The following is a 25,242-nucleotide window of genomic DNA, read 5'->3' on the forward strand; positions in this document are numbered from 1 at the left end:
TTTTGAGTATGTGCAATTTCATGGAGCACCCATTTATTAGCCAGGAATATATATCTATCGTAACAGTCTTGTTTGTGCTTAGAAAGTAAGTTCACACTGCACTTTCTAGCAACCTTGTAAAATAAACGAGCGATTGTAGCGGGAGCACTAAGTCACCCACTTTGCAAAAGCCGTAACTGATATTCAGCCACAACTGAAAAGGGGGCCGGGCAAAAACACGCTCAGTTTCCCTACTCTAAGAATGACACGCGACATGACCGCTGCTTTTGGAGCAACCTTTAATGAGTGACATCAAAATGGTTATTCTACAATGGAGGGGTATGGGCATGTCACACAACCTTTCACATAGGCTGACTGAGAAACACATCTATCATAACTGCAAATAACATTGGGCACAAGACCGACAAGGAAAAATAAGGAAAGCACATCAGATATGAAATGTACTCCCAAAGGATGAGACAGTTTGAGGGCTGCAATACACATAATGTCTGACAGTGGAATTAATGCCAATCATGCGAGCCATTTCAGAAGTCACGTGAAACTCAAAATGACTGTGAAGAAATGCATCACCATGCATGTTTTAGGTAATAACTAATTGCTGTGTGTGATTTTTGTCCAAAGGCATCAAGTTTCTGTTAACTGGTGTGCTACAGCACGTACAGTTATATATGTTCCGAATGATATGCCTGTAATCCTCTTACAATGTCAAAAACATTGCTGTACAATCAATATAACTTAGCTTCAACACAGATGAACAGATTGCTTTCCTTTTCTGACAAGTATACACCAGTACCTTGTACGATAGCTATACAATGATATCCAAGTGTAATGTACACAGATCTTAGATTAGTACATTATATTTTAAGTTATGATATTTACAGTTCACTCTGTCATGTGTCAATATCGCACAGAAAGCTTCCTGGCCAGTATGTTTCATTGCACATGCTTTAAACATGACATGTTTCACCGAAAAGCTCAACACTGTTCTTATGCCTCACATTGAGGCTGTGGCACCATTTCTGCAATCCGTGAAATAGAGGCACATTTCCCAACGTGAAAGAAAGAATCTGTCGTTCAAATTTTTGCACGTAAAATAACTGCATATGTAGATGAAAATGTTCAAAATTGCACTGCACTGAAAATCGTGCCAGTCTTACATTAGCAGTCTTGCCGAGTAGCACAGAGTGATGCACATCTTTAGGATAGCAAGTGGCATGGTTAAGTTTCTATGTGAGTTACAGTCACTCAAGCTTACTGTTGTATTTACCACATGCAATATGTAAGCTTGTTATTGCTACATTGAATGTCTGCTATTAGAAATTTTTCATACTTCATGTCATACAGTGCTACATGTATAGCTTAGATGAGAACACTGTACAATACTTCTATCACTCATAAAGTTACTACTTATAATAGCTGCATCTATAAAGCAAAATCAAATTAATTGGCCCTCATAATTAATGACACATTAAAAACGAAATATTTACAACTGGCAGGAGAAACTCATGGTTGAATATTCAGTCCCTGTTACGAAAAGTATATCTGTAATAAAACTCACGGATCATCATGACTCTAAAAAAAAAAAAAAGAAAAAAAAAATAGCAAAGCTTTAGTGCTGCATCAGAAAAGTAAATTTCTGTGCAAGAATCCCATGAAATGAAGAGAAATCTATCCCATTTGTGCACAAGCATTTCAGTTACAGTGTCTGCATTCTTAGCTTTCAAAGCATGGCAGGAGCCATGTGACAGAACCCCATGAGAGAGAGAGAAAGAGAGCTCTTTCGAAAACATGTGCTTTATGAAAGATGGTATCTACAACAACAGGAATACAGACCCTGTTTGCATTACACTAAAGCCACTGAACTTTCCATCTCTGATGCTGCAATTAAGCACTGTCGTATTGCTCACCCCCTTTCCCACATCGTGTGTGTACGTACATAAAACAATTATTATGAGTTGGACAGCTGGGGCACGTGACTTAGACCACAAATGTGAGAAACACATGTATATAGAAGGGGTACCACAGAACTGATGCCAATGTTGATACCAACACCTACAGCTATGATAGAGCTGTCCTATATACCGTATTCAAAATACACAATGTCTGGTTAGAGTGGGGGAACAAAAAGGAAAGGGAAAAAGAGTGTGGACTAGCTAACACTTGTGCAGAGTAAAATGGGCAAAGACGGAGACAATTGTCTGTCTTGATTGCTTTATGCACGTCATTCTTGACAGCCTGCCCAGCGTCCGAGCATGCTCTCCATCCTGGAGATGGCCGTCGCGCTCTACTCTATCTGTTTGTACGGGCTAACGAGTTCACTTAGAAAAATACCAGCCCAAAACCCACATGTGATATGTCTACGGCATGACAAGCCTCAGCGTTCATATAGGCGGCTCATATTTCCACCTACAAAACGGTGAGAAGAGTGGCCCATTTCATTCCTCAGAAACCCTGCTCATGAATGGCACGTTGCAAGCCTTAGCTCGTGTCAATGATAAAAGCATCACTGAGAGATGTGTAAGAAATCTAAATATAAAAACTCATTGCTTCACTGTGATCAGCTGCCTTTACTTGATAGCAGCCATCCTGTGTTGTTGGCATCTTTTTTTTTTTTTGGGAAGGAGAGGTTATTATTTTGCTTCATGACATTCCCACCCTGGACATGATCTCTGAGTAGGAGGCGCAAGTCTCCTCCCCCAATGGGCATTCAGGGTTTGTGACCTCACAAGGGCTGGTATCAACGAAAGGCGAGCCTTTTTATGCATATATCTGACCACTAAATCTAAAAGATAGTGCAGTGCTTCATGTCGAACACAACAAACACTGAGAAAATAAGGGGATTGAAAAAAGAAAAAGATAAAAAACAAGGTAGAGACAAAATCCGATCCTTTTTTTTTTTCAAACAAAGATACTAGTGCTCTACTAGAGCTCTGTGCTGGGAATATCTCTTTGGTAAATAAGTATAAAAAAGAAAAACGGCACATGAAATACTGCCAAAAAAAAAGAAAAAAAAACAAAAACAACAACAACAAAAAAAAAAAGAACAAGTGAGAGGTACCAAACCCACAATAAAACTGCACTTACAAACATGCAAAAGACAACAAGAAGTACAATCAAATAGACAAGGTAAGTCGTTATCACTTCCCAGATGAGCGTAGAAAGCCCTTCACACAACACTATATATTTCTTGCTACGTCCACCAGGGGAATGCCACCGTATAGTTGCGTGATGTAGTGACCCCGTTCGCAACTAAGACCACCCCGCAGATAAGTGTCCACACAGTCTGCACTGAACGACACTGCAGCACAGATATTCTTGTCCAGTGTGTCACCACGGTAACAACCACGTAGTATATATGACCGCTCTACTGCAGCGGTGCGTGGTTGAGAGACCATGCTGCGCATCCATCGCGCACTACCATGACTATGCACATTATAGTTGTGTCTCAGGGGGACAATGTGTCGATTCATTGCTGTCGCACTCGAATATGGGCAGTAGCTGACATTTTCTACCGCAAGGTTTAGAATGCTCGTGAAATGTAATTAAACATCCTAAAGCTATATTGCAACTGAACGGTTGTGTCATTTCTTGCCCATGCAAGCATTGCACACGTTTCACGGCAGCGTTTTGATGCAGTCAGTGTATTAATACCGGCATACTGATTGCACATGTCCAGAATGCACATTATTATTAGACCCTGAAGTTTTAGGGTTAAACCCGATTTTTCCCCGAATTTGCACCCCGAATCGAGGTTCATCGGTTTAGGGTTAAACCCGATTTCTACCCGCAAAACTGCACCTAAGCTAGGCACCTCACGGCAATGACATACTAATTTTTCACAAGATACACGGTTGATCTCAACGTCTGATACTCTGGATAGGCTGTACAACGAATGTTTGTTCGACAACAGAGCCCGATTTATCCCCAAATTCAGTCTGATGGTAATTTTTCCGCCCGAATTTGTACACATTTTTGACATCGAGTGATTGACCCGAATTTTACCCCCCCGAATTTGGAAAAAAATAAAACCCGAAAACTTAAGGGTCTAATTATTATGCGCATATACTTAGCTGGCACCAAAAAATGACCGGCACAACAACTTTATGCTCACGCTCTTTCACACAGTCGAGCCCCGACAGCAATGAATCTTTCAAAAATGTGTCCTGCCTCGAAGCTGCGAAACCCAACAGAAACTGGGGAGGCAGAGGGCATGAGGGACAAGAGAGAGAGGAGATAGGCAGTCCCCTTTTCTTTTTCTTTTTTTTTCTTTCTTTCTTTCAATACGGGGAGAATTTGTTTCGCTCCGACTTCTTGCTCCCATTATGTGTGGAGCCCGAGGCAGCTGCGGAGGCCCGAATTTTGGCGGTGAGGCCCTTGTGGCCATGGCTGGAGGACAGGTTGCTCAGCTCGGCAGCCAGCAGGGCCAGGGGTGCGGCTGCCGCCGTGGGTTTCACCAGTTGGCTGAGCGGGATTGCCAGGGGACTCGGGGTCATGGTGGTGGTGGTGGTGGGCGGGGACCCAGAGGTCGAGGCAGGGTTGTGGTTCGAGGTCATGTCTAGGGTCAGGTTCTTATGCAGTTCCATGCTGCGGAGATACAAAAAGAAAACAAGGAGGAGGAGAGAAGTGGGTATATATGGAGGACGGGGTTGTTGAAAAAAGAGCAAAAAAATGAAGGGGGAGAAAAAAAAGAAGGGGAAGGGAGAGGGGATGTCTCGGATTAGAGAAGAGTCTGAGCGGACAGTGTCCAAAACAAGAAAGGACAAAAAAAGAAAAAAAAAAGGCAGAAGAGAGCCATGCACACACACACGCCAACACACACACATATATAAATTGAGGAAGGCAGAGAGATATATAAAAAGAGGATCAAACAATAATGGTAGCAAAATTATAGTAATGTGTGAAGCAGAGTTGGGAGCTGGGGCAGTTACCTAGATTATGAAATTTGAGTTTCATAATGGTGGTCTTATGGAGCTGCTGCATTGGCTAACACACAATGGACTTCATGTCAAACTGAAAGTCGGCAGCTCCCTAAGACTCGTGTTTTCGATAAAGGATAACAATTTACTGCACCAGCAGAAACTATTTTTATGCCGAGCTCATGTAAACAAGGAAAAGGAAATCTGCTCCCAACAATGGTGCATGAGTTAACACAAAACAGCACTTAAAAGTATATACTAATGTAAACACCAGTTCCTACGAAAGCAAGCTAAGATAATCTACAGCCATGCTCATCTACTTTGGCAGTTCAGGATGCCCATAAAAAAAAAAAAAGCATCGAGTTATTGTGCAAAAGATATTTTAAGCTGTTTCATACTCAAAACAACATGTGTCACATCAAGTAATCAAATACCCCCAAAGTGGGAACTCCTTTGTAATACTCGTGATACAACTACAAGGACCTAACTCTAGTTCTCTAACAACTAATTCAGTAAGCAATGAAAAAGGATTAGCCTTATGACGTACTGCCAGGGGCTTTCTGTCATTTACAGGAATTAGCACATCTTATGATATCAGTAACGCCTGATGTGTACTTGAAGATAAGTCGACCCGTTTCTTCACACCACACTACGTATGGAGACAATCTCAAAGAAATCATGCCTTGCATGATGCCTACCTTACGCTCGCGTTTCTTTTTCGCTACCCTTGACACTTATATAGCAGGCTATCACAGCTAGAAGGGAACCCCCGAACTTCTTCAATGCCTTTTTCGTTTTTCTACATAATAAATTACTACAGGTCAACATGGTGCTAAGCACCCTAACATTTCCTGATGTTGCCCGCTGGTTTCCTGTGACTCGAGAAATCGTGTGCCGGAGTTGGACGTAAGCTTCGGACATAAGCTCCGGACATAAGCTTCGGACATAAGCTTCGGACATAAGCTTCGGACATAAGCTTCGGACATAAGCTTCGGACATAAGCTTCGGACATAAGTTTCGGACGATAGACAAACAGCTAACTGTGAAGAAACGGGTTGGCCCAGACGCTACATTTTCAGAAAAGAATTAGTCTTAGTACGCTTAGTACATTCAAATGCATATTATTCTACGGTGAGCTGTCAGTAGCAAGAATGCTGTTAAGAATGTGTGAGCACCTGGTAAATCATAAGATAGGAATCGCTCGATCTGAGGTGCAGTGCTGCCTTGTGAGGGTGTGGTCAAGCAAAAGAGTGCAGCTACAGTGGGCTGTGCAGCATACCATGACACTCCACAACAAACACAGAAAGAATAACAAGAGTGGTAATCATGAAGCAGTGGCTGAGGGGGGACTGTACAGGGGGACAGAGAGGGGGGAGAGCAGTGGAGGGTTCGGATGGCAAGGGATTGGGAGACGTTTCTGGTGGGTTAAGAATACGATGCAAGATTGTGTGTGTGTGTGTGTGTGGCCGTGTTTACTTTGTCACCACATCTATAAGCACGATACACTGAGCTCTCCACACGGTCTCGTGTTGTGGGGTGTCCGTGTGTCTTACAAGGACAGCCTGTGCAATCATTAGTTATTGCCACAGTTGCTGTTTCTGTTGGAGCATTGACTCCGTCACCTCAGGGGTGCATTGAAACTGTTGTCATTGTGAGAGGTGACGGTTAATCAGACAGCGACCGAAAGACTGCTCTCACAAGAAGAACAGGTTCTTAAGATGCTTCGAGAGGATGGCAGAGAAAGAGATTTCAACATCGTGGCATGACAAGAACACAGTGGACTGCCCTTTTTAAGCTTGGCATAGGGTGTCATGTCCACAACAACCTTTTTGCTTCCTGTCTCAACTAGCAGCTTTGCACCAAGCTTAGCAAGGTATAGGGTGAATAGAGAGAGAGAGAGAGAACATTTAGGACTACAGGCAGCTCTGGAAATGTGTCTGTGTGGCCCATGGGAAAAAGAACTACTATTAAAAAAACAAAAAAAAAACAGGAGACTGAGAAGAGCAAAGCAATGTTTCTGTCTTTTGCACAAACTATATATCACCCATGTTTTTCTTTCTGTTCTTGACACGTAAAAATGCCGTGTCATCGGCGTTAATTTTTGCAATTATGTGATTGAAGGGGACACAGTTTTGTCATAGAATTTTATGATCTGGTATGGGAGGCAACCCTGTTTCTGACCAGGCAGAAGGAAAGAGAGAGAGAGAGAGAAAGAGAACACAGCAAACAGGCCTACCTAGTGTTGATGAGGTACTGAGCTAAGTTGATTGCTTCGGGCGTCCCCGAGATGGTGACAGATCGGTCCTTGGATCCCTCCTCAGAATTTGAGATCTTTATTGTGGCTCCGGAGAGTTGTCTGTAAGATAAGATGATAAGATAAGATGTCTGTAAGAGGGTTATATCAGTCCTTTCGTTCTCACGGACGTTATCTTACGCACATGCAAGTGAAAGGATATAGTGATAATAATTGGGGGGGATGGTAAAAATTGGGTTTTTAATCGTTAGAAGCTGTAAAACCTGGTAATATCGCGTGAAAAAGCACAGTGAAAAATAAGTGACACAAAAAAATATGTAAAAAGAAATGCACATGAGGTGGTGAGAGACACCTGTGCCTATATGCATAACTAGAGCCTGAAGTTTTAGGATTTTACCCGATTCTTCCCCGAATTTGCACCCCGAATTGAAGGTTGCCTCTTTAGGGTGAAACTCGATTTTTACCTGGCAAATTGCCCTCACTGGGATGTCTGTAGGAATGCATTAATTTACTTGTTTGGCAGAAAAATTCAGTCACATCACCATTTGTACCAAACCACTACAGTTAGTTGAGTAACTGAGCCCGATTTCACCCCGAATTTAGCATACTGGAAGTTTTTTCACCCGAATTGACATGAATTTAGTGCACACGTTTATTTACCCGATTTTTACCCCCTGAATTTAGAAAAAAATGTTTCCCGAAAACTTCAGGCTCTATGCATATGTGGCTGAGTTTGAGCTTTGGTTAATTTCGGTTCTCTCGTATTTCAAGGTTTCACTCGAAGTAACGGAGATGAAAATGGGGCTAAAAATGGGCTTCACTGTATTTAACCCTAAAACACAGGGCTCCATATGTAATGCACAAGAATTACTCGACTTCTCCACACACAGTGCAGTGATGGCAGTGCCGCACCATTTGTGCCAAGCTGCGCCAGTCACGGGGTGGTACGCATCATCCTGTGCCGTAGAGGGTGTTTTTGCTCTATCTGCACCAAAGTTGCGCCAAAGCGTGAAGCAGGCGACTACTTCGATGCGTTCCCAGGGTCAAGATGGCGGCTTGCCCGACACTCCTTGCGTTTGCTGACCAAGAGCGAGGGAGCTCCTCCTCCCAGCGAACCAGATACATCCAGCAAATGTCCGTAAGATATCTCACCCGGGGTGTTTGGATATCCATTGGAGTTTGCCACAGATCCGTTTTACATCCATGCGATATCCCAGCGACTAGCATTTCTGCCATGTTTGTAGATCCACTGAAAGTCCCTGCGACGTCTGTCATGGATATTTGGATATATAGGGGAGGTTACGAATATCGTACATATTTTGCTTTCAAAAATTTTGTGCATCAGATATTTAGTGTTTGTAGAGTGCGTAGAGACCACTGCGTACCAGCAAATAATATTTATTGTGTGTTTTAACCCATTTGATACTATTGTTCCCATTTGGGAACAGAAACATTACCTTAGCCTAACAGGATTCATCACAGAACAGCAACACCGTGGGACCTGCCAGCATAAATGCCGAACCCTGCCCGCCTCACTTGGACCACTTGGGAAAACCGGCAGTAACCTCTATTTGCGAGCTGGATGGAACATATACTGAAATACAAATCGTTACACACACGTTCGTTAGGGGTAGCGTGGCGTAAACCATTTGTAACGGTGACGAGGATGTATCTTCGCAATTCCTGTGTTTCTGCGTCAACCCACAGTATACCCAACAACATTTCTGACATCCCTTCCTATCAACTACTGTGTTTTTAATTCAGGTTACCTTCTCTATAAGGACAAACAAATCTTTGCTGGATCTCCCATAGACATCCCTAGGATCTGCAGGCTACCTGTCATGGGACATTCAAACATCCAGAGCGCGATATCCTTCCAACATACCAGGGACATCTGTTGTTTACCCAAAACGCAATGGAATTGTGCGATATCCCATACATATCCTATGGATGTCGAGATATTCAGGACGTTCGCGACCTTGTAGAGATGTCCGAGGGATATTAATGGTTTGCTGGGATCCTGGATGCGGGCCAATAGGAGGACGCGGAGGGCAGGCACTTCCCAAGCCTCTGCTCTTGGCTAAAAGATGGCGCAGCATCTAACCTAACCTAACCTAACCTAACCTAACCTAACCTAACCTAACCTAACCCAACCCAACCCAACCCAACCCAACCAACTGCTTCGCCGTTCGTTAACCAGCAGCTACCGCTGTTTTGCCTGCCGCAAGGCTTCTGTCATGGCGCACCAACCTAACCAACTGCTCCGCCGTCCGTTAACTGGTATGCGTACAAGTCCCGCTTGGCCTCGTTCCCATGGTGACGGACGGCTAGGCCGTTGGTTAGATTGGTGCGCCATGGCAGAAGCCTTGCGGCAGGCAAAATACCGGTAGCTACACTCATGTCTAAGCCTCATTCAACCGTTGGTTGGATTGGTGCGCCATGGCTGAAGCCTTGCAACACGCTAAACAACGGTAACACTGCGCTATCTCTTAGCAGAGGCTTGGGAAATGCCTGCCCTCCGCGTCCTCCTATTGGCTGGCATCCAGGAGGCGGAGCCTCCCTCGCTCTTGGTCAGCAAATGCAAGGATAGTCGCTTGCCCTATCTTGAGTATGTGTGATTTCTACCTATAGTCCTAGCCAAAACAGTCTCTATAGGCTAGTGACGCATATCTGTACCATCACTTTGGTGTTCCAATAATTGTGCGGTTTGTTCTGCAGTTACACCTCTTGTGTTTTCTCCAAGCTCAGAGACATGTTGCATACGTCAAGTATACACCGACTTGTTTGCATTTTTCGCTATCCAAGCTGAGAGGCATGAGGTGCTCTCCACACTTTAAGACCGCTTTTCGATTCGTAAGGGTAGCTTTGCGTGTCTCTAAAGATATGGCAGCCTGTTGTTGTCGGTCACTGTAACTTGCTACCTATATGAGGGAAGCAGCGTGTACAATATGAGACTGCTGTCAAGGTCATTGCACCAGTCAGAGCTCCCTGAGTTGTTGTAAATGTCAAAGTTGCATTGGACTGGTACATACTTGTGGTATACACTACTATATTGCGATTGCTGCTACTGATAACACTGTTCTACCAAAGTTCAAAACATGGGAAAGATTTTGATATCTGTTTCAGGAAACACGATTTTCAGATGACTTTTCTTTCGTGCATTTTTAATCTTTTTAACATGTTTTTTTTCTTCTTCTGGAAAACAGCGAAGAGAAGGAGCCGAGCTCACCGTATCTCATTTATCTTCGATCCTCCTTTCCCAATGATGCAGCCTATGAGGTCGTTGGGTATGGTCATTTCAGTTGTCGTGGTACTTGCTGTTGCTATGGCAGCAGCTGCCGTGTTTGGCCGCAGGTTGTTTGTTGTTGCCAGCGCAGCTAGAGCTGTTGTGACAAAGACAGAGGGCATGAAAGATGAAAGGAGTGCTGCACTGATATGGTGAAAGATCTATAGACACTCCCCAAAAATCGTAACCGCAACTGCTTTCGGAGCCACCCCGTTATGGACTAGAACATGCAGGCTCGAGTGCGCAACACTGGGTTGTTACCAAACAAATGTGGTACAGGATGTCTCAGCTTTAACATTGCATAGTCATGTCATGTTTAGCATGATTTTGTCCCATCTTTAGCTAGCTATTAATAGAGAAGGTATAAGGAACTATGCATGGATGCCTTTCAGCTGCGCTTGCAATCATCTTGATGCACAAAAAAAAAGGTGGTAGATGCTCCCTCCAGGTTTTGGGCGTAGGATTATTTACATTGGTAATTTTTATAATTTAATTAATAACTAGTTAATCCATTAAAATTATTCAGTTAACGAAATTAATTTAGCCCTACACCATACAGTCACATGAAATTTCTTAAGTGTCAGCCACAACAACGATCGGAAAGACCTAAATTGGACATCAAAATTTTTTTTTTCATGAAAAGACTACATGTAGATGCAAGCACAAATGCAGACGTGCGTCTTTATAGGAGGCACTGCTTTCCAACTGTGATCCTGGAGAGTTTCTCTAGATTTGCTAACTGCCATTGGGAAACATCAACAAGCTGAGACTTCCTTTACAGCAACAAAATCTTTTCACATGCACCCTATGCTACTTCAGGCAGCGTGTGCCTCAACAAATTACAGTATATAGCTTTGTCGTAATACTACTCTTTTGCAACACCTAGTCTGGCAGGGATTCTGCTCTTTCACTGGGTATGGTATGTAGGCAGCAAACATTTTTGGTGAAGCGATCAAGACTTGTGCTGCAAAAGAACTAGTTGTACGACAGTTCATCTAGCCACCAGACACCATTTCCACCAACAAAGGTTAAAGACCCAAAATATGTGTGCACGTACATGGAATGTCACTAGTGTACCGCATTGTCAGACTTGCTGCAGAAAAACGAAAAGAATTGACGTAGAGAAATCAATCAAAGTGATGACAGGGTAGTCATCGAGCACAACTAGTCATGAATCCACAGGCACTCAGTTTCTGCAACTAGACAAGGTGTTATCATAGAGGGCACTAGCGTTATTGACACTTTTCTCTTTCTTAGCTGTTGTCGAGCCAACAAGTTGATCAGCGCGGCAGGTGATGATACCTCGCTCACAAGATACGTTTTCTTCACTGGAAGGGCTTCAGTAAAAAAATGCTGCATATATGTACTAGCTGAGTAAACAATCGCGGGCGGAGTGCTACACGGTCGTGATGTTCTACCAAGACAACAAAAATGCGAGACAGAAGAAAGCATAGTCAGTTTTCCACGTACATATTAAATTCCGATAATGTGACATTAGTGTGTGCACATCACAGCTCCTTTAAAGGGATGGCCGCATCCGTTCCAGTCGATTTCGAAACTATAGTATCATTTCATTCCTCGAGGACCACTGACCGGGATCCCCAACAACACAAATTATCCTCTGGATGTACGAATAACGTCCTAACGGATCCATATGTCCGATGGATATTCAGGGGATGTTCTTCGGACGTATGAATCCGTCAGGACGTTATTCGTACATCCAGAGGATATTCCGTGTTGTTGTGGCCCACGCAAATACTGGTGTAGTTTCGCTGCTATTCGACGGAATACATTAAAAAGAGCAGACGCCGGATGTTGAGAGTATGCTGGAATTCCCTCTCTGAAAAAATGAGAAAACATCATTCTGTAACCGGCCAATGATGGCATGCCTTCGAGACAAAAAAAATAAAATGCCGTGGCTGTGCAGGCGTCTCGTAGAGTTACTGGGCTTTCCTCCTCTGCGCGCCGCCCTCTCACTCCGTCTGCTTACGGAGTGACGTCTCGCCGCTGGAGCTTCTGCAGCCGCGGAGGCAGTGCTGATCTTTAAAATTCGTTTAGTTCATAGCTAAGCACTTTTGGAACGGAAAAAGAAATTAGCCACGTAAACTGTTGGCCGATGCCCAAAAAATTTGTATCAGTTTCATATATTGGTTTCCGGATGCGACCGTTCCTTTAATGTACTGGACATTTACATTGGTTGATATAGCTTTTTTTTTAATCAACTACAACTTTATTGCACTGTGTATGTGCAGGAACCCTTCCCTGTGCAATTTCCTATGCTGTTTTCTGAAGAATGACCACAATATAATACAGTGGAGACTATTTATAATCACCCTTGTGGTTGCAGGGAAAAAAAGACTATGTGTGATAACCAACCACACAGGGTCCAGAGCATCGAGATATCTGATCCGAGCAAATTCCGCAACACAAGGACGAGTTACTAAAAACAAGGTGCTAGCGGTGCAAGACAGATTTGATTTTTTTTATTTATTAAATTTGTTTATTTTATTATTAGTATTTATTATTATAATTATTATATTTATTACTATTTAATATAATATAATAGTCCTTATATTTTTTATAATAATTTGGGTATTATTTTATTTATTTATTCGTCATTTGATGAATTGGTGCTGGCATCATCCCATTTCTTGAGAGTCTGGCCAAAAAAAACTGTTATCAATATAAGTGTAGCACAAATTTGCATCATTGTCACCCCATGGAGCCATAAACTTGAGCGTTTTGTTGATACTTATTCCTGGGAGTGCAGATGGCAAACAACTTTGCAATTTTCCTGCTGTGTGGACATCAGTTGAGATGACTACAGCAAGGGGATAACTATACACCCTTTGGAAATACTATACTGAGTTCAGCACAGGTTTTGCTGTTCGTATCAAAAGATGACTACATCTAGTAATCTGACTATGAGCAGCGCGACTATAAAGAGTCTCCACCGTGCCGTAAATGTTAACGTTATCTTGCAGCAAAAATGGCTGTCTCAGGACCTTGACAGCACAACGATACATTTGCACATTGCAACCTCGCTTTTACTTCACACAACTTATCTTTAACTTGAGAAGAGAGACGCAACAATGGCACCTAGCATATGGTGAATGCACCTACAGGATGCGTGGGGCTTGAAGGATGGGGTAGGAAGGTAGCAGCCGTGGCCACAGCCCACGGAGCCACTCTGGGGGTGAGGGTGGGGTGGTGAGGTGACGTCCCCCAGCTCACCTTGTGGGTTGATGGCACCCACGCTGTGCCCAGGGAGCAGAGGCGCGTGCTGCAGTGCCAACTGGTGGAGCTTGGTCAGCTGCGGAGCGGGAACAAAGAAACACGAGGGGCACGAGAGGTTGGTCGGCTGTTTCACGCCCGCCATATTGGTGGCGGTGGGAGCGGGCACTGTACCCGGCTGCGGATTGGTGGGGGGGTGGGGGAAAGGGAGAGCCCACAATCAGGGGGAAAGAAAGAAGGAGAAAGGGGAAGGGGGAGTAGTCATCATTATTAGCCATTCATCAAGTGCTCGCATCGTCGGCACCTGTCGACCTGTCGCTCAGCTCACTGAGCGGCTCTCGTCAAAAACTATTACCTCTACAAACATACCTGGCAGAACGTACACTGAACAGGGGACTGGGAAAAAGGGGATGGGACGATGGCGCTCAGCGACTCGTCGTTGCCAGACTTTGGGTGGGGGGAGTTTTGGGCACAGAAGAAGGAGTGTCGAGTGGGACGGGAGAAGACAGAGCTGACGTGTGTCAACAGAAATGTGTTCTAAATTAGGTCCACGTTTAAGACATCTTCAAAGAAGTATTAGTTGAAATGAATGTAACTGAAAGCAATTTTGTTTTCATATTGTGTGTTTTGAAAATGCAGGGTGTGAAGCACAAAGTAGTCTACGCATTTTCGAGCCCTACAAACCATTACTGCTTTATGTGAACGCCGGTGTACTATTTAAAGTCTCTGCCTGTCACTGTTGCGTTTAACATATTTTTTTCTGACGATGTCAACTTTGACGTTGAAACTGGAATACTACCTATGAAATATGCTATAGTTACACATTGCAGCTCCCACTACGTGAAGTTCTTTTACTCATCGAGGCAAGCTTGAATGCTATACGGAAAACATTAACACAGAGACAAAAAAATTGTGTACTTGTCTCACATGCATCAAGCACAAAAATGCGAATTGTATTAAAATACCTAATTGTAATGCTTCAAAAGTGGTGTCATCTATGCATCTATGGGTGTCATGTTTGTATGTTTGTAACTCACTAATATACAATTACTTTTATGCGCGACGGAAAAGCATAACTATGAGACACACGACCCTACGCCAGTCTAGCCATCGCTTTCTGTTTCAAAAAACCCGATATAGTAAGCCCAACACGCATTGAAGTTGTGCGATATCCCATAGATATCTTACGGATGTCGAGATATTCAGGACGTTCGCGACCTTGTGGGGATGTTCCAGGGATATTAATGGTTTGCTGGGTAATATCGTGACTACTTTCTGCAACACACCATACAGGGTGAAATACATCAATTATAAGTGCTACATTCCAATCTGTCACCACCTACATGTGAGACTAGACAACAAGTTGTTGTAATCGTGGGTCGGGTGAAATAAGGAAAAAAAAGAAATACCCCTGATTGTGGGCTTCGCAGACCCCTCACTAATTTCTCTCGGGACTCATGACATTTTAGGATGTTTTATCCAACTTTAATCCAATCCACACAGAATGAGACATGAGGAGAACAGAGACAGAGGCAAGGGCAGGAGGTGTTGATGCCAAGTGTGTTCTATGACAGGTATAAGCACACATACTGTAAGCAACCGGAAACTTTTAAAGCGAACTAAGGTTCACTACTGAAGCTTGCCGAACCCTTTCAGAATTGAAAATTGCCAAAGTTTCTTTTTGGTTCTGCATCTACACTCAATATTTTAAAGCATTATGCGGTGCTCGTAGCTTATACCATACCACATTTATGCGAGATGCTAAAAAGATAAATATCACAAAGTAGCACTTTCAAAAACCCACAATGCGGGACAACATACAGTCACGTTCAGACCAGGGATAGGAACCGAAACTGAACCTGAACAAAAAAAACACTAAGAACCCGTAGTTTTCGCTCAACCGGAACTGAACTGAACTGAAATATTTTTTTCTAGCGTTGAACCAAGCCGGAATTGAACTGAAATAAATTGATGCGGTTACCAATTCGTGAAATGGTTCAGAATTAATGTGCGTTGTGAGCAATCTGCTCAAAGTTCACTTTCCTGAACCGGTTCGAACCGGTTCAAACCGATATCTGGCGCTGCTGCGGAGCTGAACCCGAACCGAACCGATATGCCTGAACGTGTATCCGAACCGAACCGAAAAAATATAAAGGTTCCGATCCCCTGGTTCCGACGTGAAGGTCAACGGTTCCTATATTTGAAAGCAACTTGGCATTGTACTGCCCATCTCTTAACATGGCCATACAAATCTTATGGCCACCATTATTTGTCTTCGTCTGGTGAATTATGCGAGAGTTACGTTATTATTACGTTATAATAGTTAGAGTTGCGTTAGAGTTATGTTATAATTATGCGAGAGTTTCATTTCATTTTACGTTAGTTACAGTTACGAGAGTTATGCATAACTTTCAATGTGGCAATAGTGGTTCATGTGTTTTGGCCATGTCACCGCGTGAAAAATTTGGCCTGTCATCTCTTCAGTACCAGTTAGTTAGGAAAAAGTAACTTGCCTCACAACTGCATAAATACAGCATCGTGCACGGCAGCTCATTGCAGGTTTTTGAAAGAGTTACGCAGTCATACTTTTCGTCCGATTTAAACACAAACCTCAGTGTGAGAGCATCTGATCAAAACCAACTCACAGTACTCACATCAGGGTGCGGAATTGCGTACTGTCCCTGAACAGTGTAAGCCTGACCGCCTGCAAATATCACCGGTGGCATGGCTGGCTTTGGACGGTATGGTATTGTTGCCCCTTTTGGGGGAGACTGCGGGGAGGAGTGTCAATGTCACTCGGCGTCACTTGCAGTGTTTGGTGCAAAATGTACACTACCTCCATCATGACACAGCAAATCTGGTAGATGCACTTCGTAATCGCATCGGCTGTCCCAGATACTGTCACAGCCCGTTCGGTGGAGTTTGGAAGCATTTCACTTGCAACTTGAATAGATGCACCTGTGACCTGCAAGCAACACCACAGTGCCAGCACGTCAGCGTTTCTCTTTCTAAGAGACATTCAGAAAGTAAGCCTCTATGATGACAGCTAGAAAAGATGGATAATGCAACAAGTATGCACTGCAATATTACAATTCTGTTCAGTGTTGCCCGAACTGTTTAAGGGCCAAATGGAAATTCCTGTGACATGGCTACCCATAACGTGATGCACTGACCTATTTGAGTAGGCAGGTAGCCAGACACCACATAAGCACAGTCGCCGTCCGAATTTTCGGACTCGGCGGGGATCGCGCAAAAGTACGAAAAAACGAATTTCGCTTCAAAATACACTTTAGTAAGCACTAGTAGGCTGGAAAAATTTGTCGATGTTTTCCTAACGCGCTTCCAGCCTGATAACATCAGCTTCTATTTGCCGAACCGACGTTTCGTCACTGTACACAGACAGAGGCACCGCCGTCATCAAATCCGCAAGTCGGCTTCACCTAACGCATGCGTGCTTTAGGTAAAGCTCCCTTTACAGCGCTGTCGCGCAACTGCAGGAACCAAGCCGTTGCCCAAAAATGAAAACGCAAAAGCGTTACGACAGACCTCTTCTACTCAGAGGAATGAAAAATGAACAATCATTGCCTATTTTTTTTTTAGCTGGATATTTTAGTTGATTTCTTTCGATATGAATTTAGGATGATACCACTATTTTCCGTCACCCCAAGAGAGAAATTCGCTGGTTGGGCAAATAGAGTCCGAAATTTTGAATGTTCTTACACATCAACTCTAGGGGACCCGCGGCCGTTCCGCGTACGAGTCCGAAAAATCGGGGTCCGAAAAGTCGGCCGGCGATTGCATATCATTTCTCATGGAGCCAGGCTCGAATAGCCTTTCATATGGACAGTGATCGGGTTGTACTGAGCGGTTACCACGGGGACAGTCTTATGGCATGACACATCTATGCTCAATAACAACCCAGTAACATGTACAGGACTCAGACCCTCAGAAGGCCATGGCTGGACACATTTTTGTGCTTCCCCCTAGCGTGTGATTCAATGTCTTTGCCTTCTCTCGGTAATTTGATAATGGATTTTGGCTCAGGTGGGGGAAAGCTTACCATATACAACATTTCAAGTAACTATAGTACGTGCAATATAAGATGAAGTGTGCACCAACCTCCCTGATTTCTTTTATTTTGGAACCTCCTTTGCCAATGAGGGATCCGCACTGGCTGGCTGGTACAATCAACCGTAGGGTAACAGGAGGCTTGGGGAGATGTGTCCCGCTGTTCTGTAGCTCCTGAAGTGTTGGGGTTGCCGCCTGGAAAGGAATTTTGTGGCCCTTTACCTTCCACGGATCGCAACAGTAAATATATGCAGTCATCGTGTTCGGCACTTGTCTGTCACGCAAAGGCGAAGCGAGCTTACCCGCAAGATCCATTAGTTTTCGTTTTCTGACAGTGTCTGCTTGTTTATGACGCTATCAGAGTACGCATTTCATTACCACATCTTTCTTCGCTTTCCGTTCTTCAGCTTGTCGCACTGCCACAAAACTTTACCATATACTGTAAACGTATTTTTATTCGCGATGTATTTATTTTCGCGGATCGTGCATTCAGTCATTTGCGAAGTCATTCGCGAGTATTTAATTTCGCGATTCTATGGCTGTTTCCTTTCGCGGGATAAACGTCAAGCTGCTTTCGCGAGTACAATTTTTCGCGATTTTTTTAGCGGTCGCGAAATTCGCGAAAATTAATACATCGCCAATAAAAATACGTTGACTACGCGATCAGAAAAATCACGTTATCCGGGATCATAAAGTCCAGACCGGAGAATTCACCGACCAACTCAAGCACATAATTGAAGAGAACAGTACATAGACAAAGTAGACGGCACAGTTCCTGATAGGGTTGCCACCTTTCGTAGTGAAAGATACCGGCTGAGGGAGAGGAGGTGGAATAGAGGGAAAGGAGGAAAGGCTCGCGGGAAAGGGAAGTGGGTGAGGGGTGGAAGAGCACACACAGAAAACAGAGATAGAAAGAGAGAGCTCAAGATAATACGAGGAAACATATGTTCCTGTGTGTAATAATAATAATAATAATAATAATAATAATAATAATAATAATAATAATAATAATAATAATAATAATAATAATAATAATAATAATAATAATAATAATAATAATAATAATAATAATAATAATAATAATAATAATAATAATAATAATAATAATAATAATAATAATAATAATAATAATAATAATAATAATAATAATAATAATAATAATAATAATAATAATAATAATAATAATAGTAATGATGAATAACTAAGGAAGGGACTGGTGACCGCGGAGTTGGGTCTATGCTCCAGATTTATTCAAGCCGTAGTGGAATGTTGAAGGGAAAACCCCGCAAAAAGCCCATATGAAAGGTCTTGAGTCACAAATACCGGCAAAAGGCTGCCTGTATCACCTTCCTACTGGCAACCGGCAGAGCGAGCAAATAACCGGCCGTGCCGGTATAATATACCGGCCTGGTGGCAACCCTAGTTCCTGACTCCAACACCTGAACTGGCTGAAGATTTACTTAGCGTTCCTCGGACTTCACTGCCAACACATTCAACGACAGGGCAACGATAACATTGCCAATCCTGATCCATAAAGCAATCTCTAAAGTACCACGTGTCTCCCTGTGACATTTTTTTCCCCACTGAGAGCACTTGTCACGTGTCTGACAGCTGTCGACTGCAAATGGGGTGGGGAGGTAGGGGGGGAAATATACTAACCTCCTCAAATTTCCTTGCAATGAGGGAAAATGCCTTGAGGATGGCTTCTGTTGAGCCCGTAACTGTGACAATCCGCTCAGGACAGGAGCCATCGGAGATGTTGATTTTGGCACCGCTCTGTTTGAAGGAGTTTGTATGTGAGTGGAGAAGAACCCCTTTTGCCTCGTAACGCACTGCTAACTTTTATTCTTACATTTGGCACCTGATTACGGATACACATGTCATGTTTAGTTCAAAGACTAAGCAACGTAAGACTGCTGCGGTACGTCCCAATAAAAGTACTCACCTCTTCTCTAAACTTTTTGATGTTATCACCTTTCTGCAATCAGAAAAAACAACGCAGAAGATCATGAAATAACAAAAATACAGTATACCGTGTAAATACTGAGAAAAAAATTCACATACAAAAAGCTTAAAATTAAACGCATCTCACCATGATTCGTTGCTCTTTTCAACAACATTCAGAGAATTATTCTATTATTTATTAACATAAATTATCATTAACAGCATCACCTAAGGACACGATGCCCTCCCCCCCCCATTGCAACAGCTCACAATAAAAGGCCCACCAACTTTGAAAACTGCTAAGAAAAGCGTACATCAATAAAGACATAGCGCATCAAGCTTCACATCCTCAATATCATTTTTTGTTGCTCTATAACGTTTGTAACACCAAGCTAATTTAATGAAATACTGAACAGGCAGTCTGTGCTACGAACGAGTAAATCAGTCGTACCACTCTCAGCGCACAGGACACACATGAATGGTGCAAGACCATGCTGTACTTACCTTACCAATGATGCTGCCAACCTCCTGAAAGGACAAACAATACATATGAATTCCTGACCTCAAGGATACAGCACACAGACAATATTATGCGTGCCCACCCACACATCTGGAAGTGCAGCTGAGTTACGTTATGATGGAGGATAAGTTCCTCCAGTTTCCTTTCTGTTACTCTTTCTCCATCACGGTTTCTTAACATCTATATGTGTAACACCTTCCGACACTTATAGTTTTCCAAAAAGTGTCTTGGGACGTATGAATAATCGTTTAATATTTGAAACGGGTTAATTTTAGTTGGCAACCCCCACAGAATATGCAATTTGATGGCGTGGCGCAAACAGCGCGGTCATGTCAACCTCCAGGTGGACACATCACACACGATCTGGGGCGTCGGAAGGTGGGGGCCAGAGGGGACGGTCGCCCCCCCCCCCCCTCTGAGTTTTCACTGGGGGGTCCCTGCCCCCCCTCCCCCTCTAAACTTTTGCTCTGAGCGTCCCGACACCCAATTTCTCGTCTGTACCTGTCGTCCGAGACAGACTGAAAGCCTTTCAGTTCTGTTGCCGCGCAGACTGAAAACGAACACCCGTTCAAAAAGTAGAGGAACATAACGAAAGGACTAAAGTACCAAGGAGGGGAGAACAGTTTTGGGGGCAAAAAAATAATAAATACATAAAAAGGGAAAAGGGGTTAAAAGTATCGGTTAACGTTTCGATCACTTGGCCGTCATCGGAACCGGAGGAAAAAAGATTAGATCGGATATCGGAGACATCGGGTTCCATGGACTAGTCGTTTCTAATAACAACATCAATGGCGCCTCTAGGTTAGGTTAGGTTAGGTTGGGTTGGGTTGGGTTAGGGGTCGCCCCCCCCCCCCCCCCCCTGCCATGAGGGACTTCCGACGCCCCTGCACACGATCACAGTTGTTTTGCGAAGACGTGCTTGTATTGTAACTATTTTTTCGTAACTAATTATGAAAACAAACGAGGAATACATAGCGCATACACTCGACAAGTGTTCATGACAATAACATCTTCGAGAAAGGAGAAATGCCCCCAAGGTGTAGGGCCAACGTGCCTGCCACTCAGCGTACATTCTCCAATTTTTCTGACCACGTAAGCAAGTGTCATCACCTTTTCGTTCATGCACAACATTTCTGCCTCACGCCTAGAATTAATTTCCTTTCACAGGGTACACACTTCCTTCCGCGCAACAAAAGTTGTCTGCGAACAATAGGACTGTTCCCTCAGATCGGACATTAACGGCGAACAAAAGTGATTTGGGAAGGCAAGCGTTATTTTGAAGGACTCCAGGGCGCGTCGTTTGTTGTGAGATCGCGCGCGCGCGCGTGCGCTGCTTTAACCATTGTTTCGAACAGGAGGAGGAGCGCTTATCGGGTCTTCCAAAGGCGAGCCTAATATAAGCACGCGTCCTGCGGGAAAGCCGCATAACAGGGGGGAGGCACGCGCCAAATTTCGCTGAAAAGCACCCATTGTCGGCGGTGCTCCGTAAACGGGGCCACAGCTTTGAAAGGAAGGTGCACGAGACAAATCGTGCTCGATACGTATGAATGGGAGATAGAAGCCGCCGTCACTGGGAAGTATGCATGGGCCATGGAAACGGAACAAGTTTGCGACGGACACTCCAGAGATGAGGAAATGGGGAGATTGGAGGTGCGATTGGCCGTTTGTTGATGCCTCGCCCACAAGTGAAGCAGGTGATCGTATCGTGTCCCTTCCAAATTCGATAAGAGACGTAGCGATATGGACGAGTTGGTGCGCTCCAAATCGGTCACGCGACGGCACGTGGTAAGCGTTTCGAAAGGCAGAGAGGTTTTGAAATGAAATCCGTCGCAACTACAGCGCCGGAGCTCGTGGTGGATCACCACAACAAAACTGGTGGCGTCGTGTTATTAGTAGAGTTGAGTGCGGGTATGAACATTGGTACCCGCAACCGCACCGCACCCGCGGGGGCACAACCCGCATCCGCACATACTGACGCCTATCCGCACACCCGCCGATATACCCGCAGCCCAAAACATGTTTCAGTTATGCCACATGATCGTGACGGCACGATATGATTTATTGATGAGCCACCTTTCCAACGCGTACGCTGTGGCAACTGCTGACCTAGTTGCCAGCTGACTAATGGGAAGTGTTTCAGTCATAGTGTGGAAAGATATAGCCAAAGATAACCCTATGTGGCAAACAACAACTTGGAAGGAAAGTATTTTGGTTCAAATGTTCGCCATGAATCGGGTCATACGCCAAAATCCGACGGGTTGGTTTTGCGCCTGCGGGTAATAGCGGCGTAATTCGCTGAGGTAGTGCGGGTCTACCCGCACCTTACCTGCAATCCGCGATGACACGGAAATGTGTACCCGCAAAGAACAAACTTGCGCGGGTACCTGCACCGCACTCATCTTTAGTTAATAGTGAGTTTTAGTATATCGTAGGCTGTCGCCTTTGCGTACGCAAGGAATAGCGTTGGTGGTTCAGCGTCAGACGACACGCCAAATGTCAGTTGAGTAACTGTCATTTAGCATAAATGACCTGTGTGTACAAGCAGGCTGTGTCCGCTGAAGGCGTGGTGTTGATTGGAGCGACCTCTATACTAGCGAGGATTACGTTGACGTTATACGGCCTTGTTGGGCTTTGTCTGAAAGCGTCTGAGGAAAACCCAGGAAAAACCCTAGACAGCACAGCTGGCACCGGGATTCGAACCCGGGTACCTCCCAGCCTCGACGTGACATGGCCAGCACGCTAACCACTGAGACTTAGAAGTCGGCCCAGCACGCACATTTCCCCAGGGCGTCAGCCGTGACGTTGCCCACCTCTGCGAGGCCGACAACGACGAGCCCTTTCATCATTATCATCATCTTGTTGGCTTTGAATGGGCTCACGTAACTATCAAGCAACGTTTTGCGAAATTTCAAAGCATTCAAATACCCAGAAGATATATATTTACTTAATAGAACCTCCATTAACGAGCCACGTAGGCACACCCGGAAAGCCGATTAAACATCTTCAAGGTCATGTCCGTGTTCAGTGTACTATCGTAAGGAACTGACTTTTTTTCTCATCGTGGAAGCATTGTGCTTGGGTGCATCTTACCTCATGTGACCCACTCATACGAGAGACCCAGATGCGTCTCTATCTGGAGACACCAGGGAGTGAAAATAGAAAAGGGGGAGGAGTTCATTAAACTAGCGAAACAAAGAACGTGCGCTTTCCTGCATTTCCGAGAAACGTGGCCACGGCCTTCTTCCCCTGTCATGCCAGAGCCAGAGGTAAATTTACTTTGTATTCAACTTTTGGAAGGCGGATCGCGTCAAGATTACAAGCGTCACGTGCCGCAATAATACTCAAGACATGCGGCGACACTGTAATTTATTTTCACTTTAACAACGTAGCGATCTGAGGTAATGCAAATGAATGTTGGACCTAGTGAAATTCCTGGAATACCTGCTTTCAGTTCCTAAGGAGTTGCTCACTCGCACTCACGTACAGAATCCCGACTAAGCCTGTCTATCCGGGAACCCATCTATGAAGCCCGACAATGTACCCGGCAAGTTTTTTTTTTTTTTTGTCCGAAAAGTGCTTAGATATTAAATAAACGAATTTTAAAGATCAGCGCTGCTTCCGCGGCCGCAGAAGCTCCGGTGACGTGACGTCACTCCCTAAGCGGAGGAGTGAGAGGGTGGCGCTGAGAGGAGGAAAGGAGCTGTCCAGACGCACCGTAACTCTATGAGACGTCCGCGGCATTCCTTTTCTCAAGGTCACGCCCTCATCGGTTCTTAATCTTAGCTAGTGACGGTCTCTCGTTTTTCCTGAGAGGGAATTCCGGCATACTCTCAACATCCGTCGTCTGCTCTTGTCATTTATTCCGTCGAATAACAGTCAAACTACGCCAGTATTTCGCGTAGGATCTTCGATAGCGTGGTCAGCGGTCCAATAGGGAATGAATAAAATGACACTCTAGTTTCGAGATCGTCTGGAACGGATGCGACCGTCCCTTTAAAGCGATCGCTCTATGGGTCCCACCAACCTCGACAGCCCCGCAGGTAACGTCGGTAACATTTACGGATAGATAAGAGGAGGGAGAAGGCGTTACAAGAAGATCGGGATCGGAAGATGGCTCTGCATCTCTATTGCATTTAAACGCGTTCGGCATAATACAGACAAACTCCTTTATAGCGAACACCTTTTCAACGAAAATACCACTACAGCAATTTTTTTTGCGGTCCCGCTGGAGCCCTATAGGTCCAATAATGGACATCCTTTTTAACGAAAATACCTTTACTGCAATTTTTTTTTGCTGTCCCCTGAGTTTCGTTGTAAAGGAGTTTGACTGTACACTAAGATGCAGACGAGTTTCGTCCTGTACATTTCGATTTTGAGAAACTGCATCGTCATTTGATTCGGTTATAAATTTGATAACAATATAAGCACCTCTTACATTGCTAGGATACACTTGCTGCTATTTGTGTGTGTATGTCAACATACTGATTACCCCGCAACCGATCCATGTTTGAGCCCTCCTTAACGAACCATACCGGCGTTTTACATAATTTCTAACACTGAACCATTATGAAATGCTGCCACTAGTAATGCGAGACCCGTTCATTCTAAACTACAAGAACTTCCAAAAGCGAATTCAAAAATATGTTTTTATTTATTTAACTGGTACTGTTAACCCGTACTAGGGTTGTCACAGGGGAGGTACAGAAAAGTCAAAACATAGCACTCAACAATTCACAGCCATGCATCTAGCTGTTTTTTAAAAACACTAATGGAATTAGTGCTAAGCAAAGAAATAGGCAGCGAATTCCACTATTCCACCGTTTTAACGAAGAACGAGTTCTTGAAGCAATCAATTTTACTTTGGAACGGGATGGCTTGCATGCTATGTGAGGAGCGCAGCTCTCTAACAGCTCGTCGCCTAATATAGGGAGAGGTGTCAAGTTTAAAGTGACCATTGTATACCATAAAATAAGTAGAGAGACTTTTGAATGTTCTGCGTACTTGCAATGGTTTCAGGTGA

General features: G+C 44.1%; 1 protein-coding gene across 10 annotated transcripts in view; it reads right to left on the reverse strand.

Annotated features, from left to right (window-relative positions):
- The window catches only part of LOC135386211 (poly(rC)-binding protein 3-like), a 286,711-nt gene that overhangs the window by 16,605 nt on the left and 244,864 nt on the right, over nucleotides 1-25,242 (reverse strand). For 5 of the 10 annotated variants that reach the window (XM_064616010.1, XM_064616009.1, XM_064616011.1 and 2 more), the window contains 11 exons: nucleotides 20,207-20,230; nucleotides 19,704-19,736; nucleotides 19,418-19,534; nucleotides 17,810-17,953; nucleotides 16,527-16,655; nucleotides 16,336-16,461; nucleotides 13,691-13,868; nucleotides 11,514-11,549; nucleotides 10,400-10,553; nucleotides 7,153-7,272; nucleotides 262-4,584 (listed from right to left, as the gene is read on the reverse strand). In XM_064616010.1, the coding sequence (XP_064472080.1) occupies nucleotides 4,278-4,584; nucleotides 7,153-7,272; nucleotides 10,400-10,553; nucleotides 11,514-11,549; nucleotides 13,691-13,868; nucleotides 16,336-16,461; nucleotides 16,527-16,655; nucleotides 17,810-17,953; nucleotides 19,418-19,534; nucleotides 19,704-19,736; nucleotides 20,207-20,230 (1,368 nt within the window). In that variant the 3' untranslated portion in view covers nucleotides 262-4,277. Of the gene's footprint in view, nucleotides 1-261; nucleotides 4,585-7,152; nucleotides 7,273-10,399; nucleotides 10,554-11,513; nucleotides 11,550-13,690; nucleotides 13,869-16,335; nucleotides 16,462-16,526; nucleotides 16,656-17,809; nucleotides 17,954-19,417; nucleotides 19,535-19,703; nucleotides 19,737-20,206; nucleotides 20,231-25,242 lie in introns of those variants that run through there. The other 5 variants (XM_064616012.1, XM_064616006.1, XM_064616015.1 and 2 more) reach the window with 5 other exon arrangements.

This window comes from Ornithodoros turicata, chromosome 2 (assembly GCF_037126465.1).
Source record: "Ornithodoros turicata isolate Travis chromosome 2, ASM3712646v1, whole genome shotgun sequence".
Classification (NCBI taxonomy): domain Eukaryota; kingdom Metazoa; phylum Arthropoda; class Arachnida; order Ixodida; family Argasidae; genus Ornithodoros; species Ornithodoros turicata.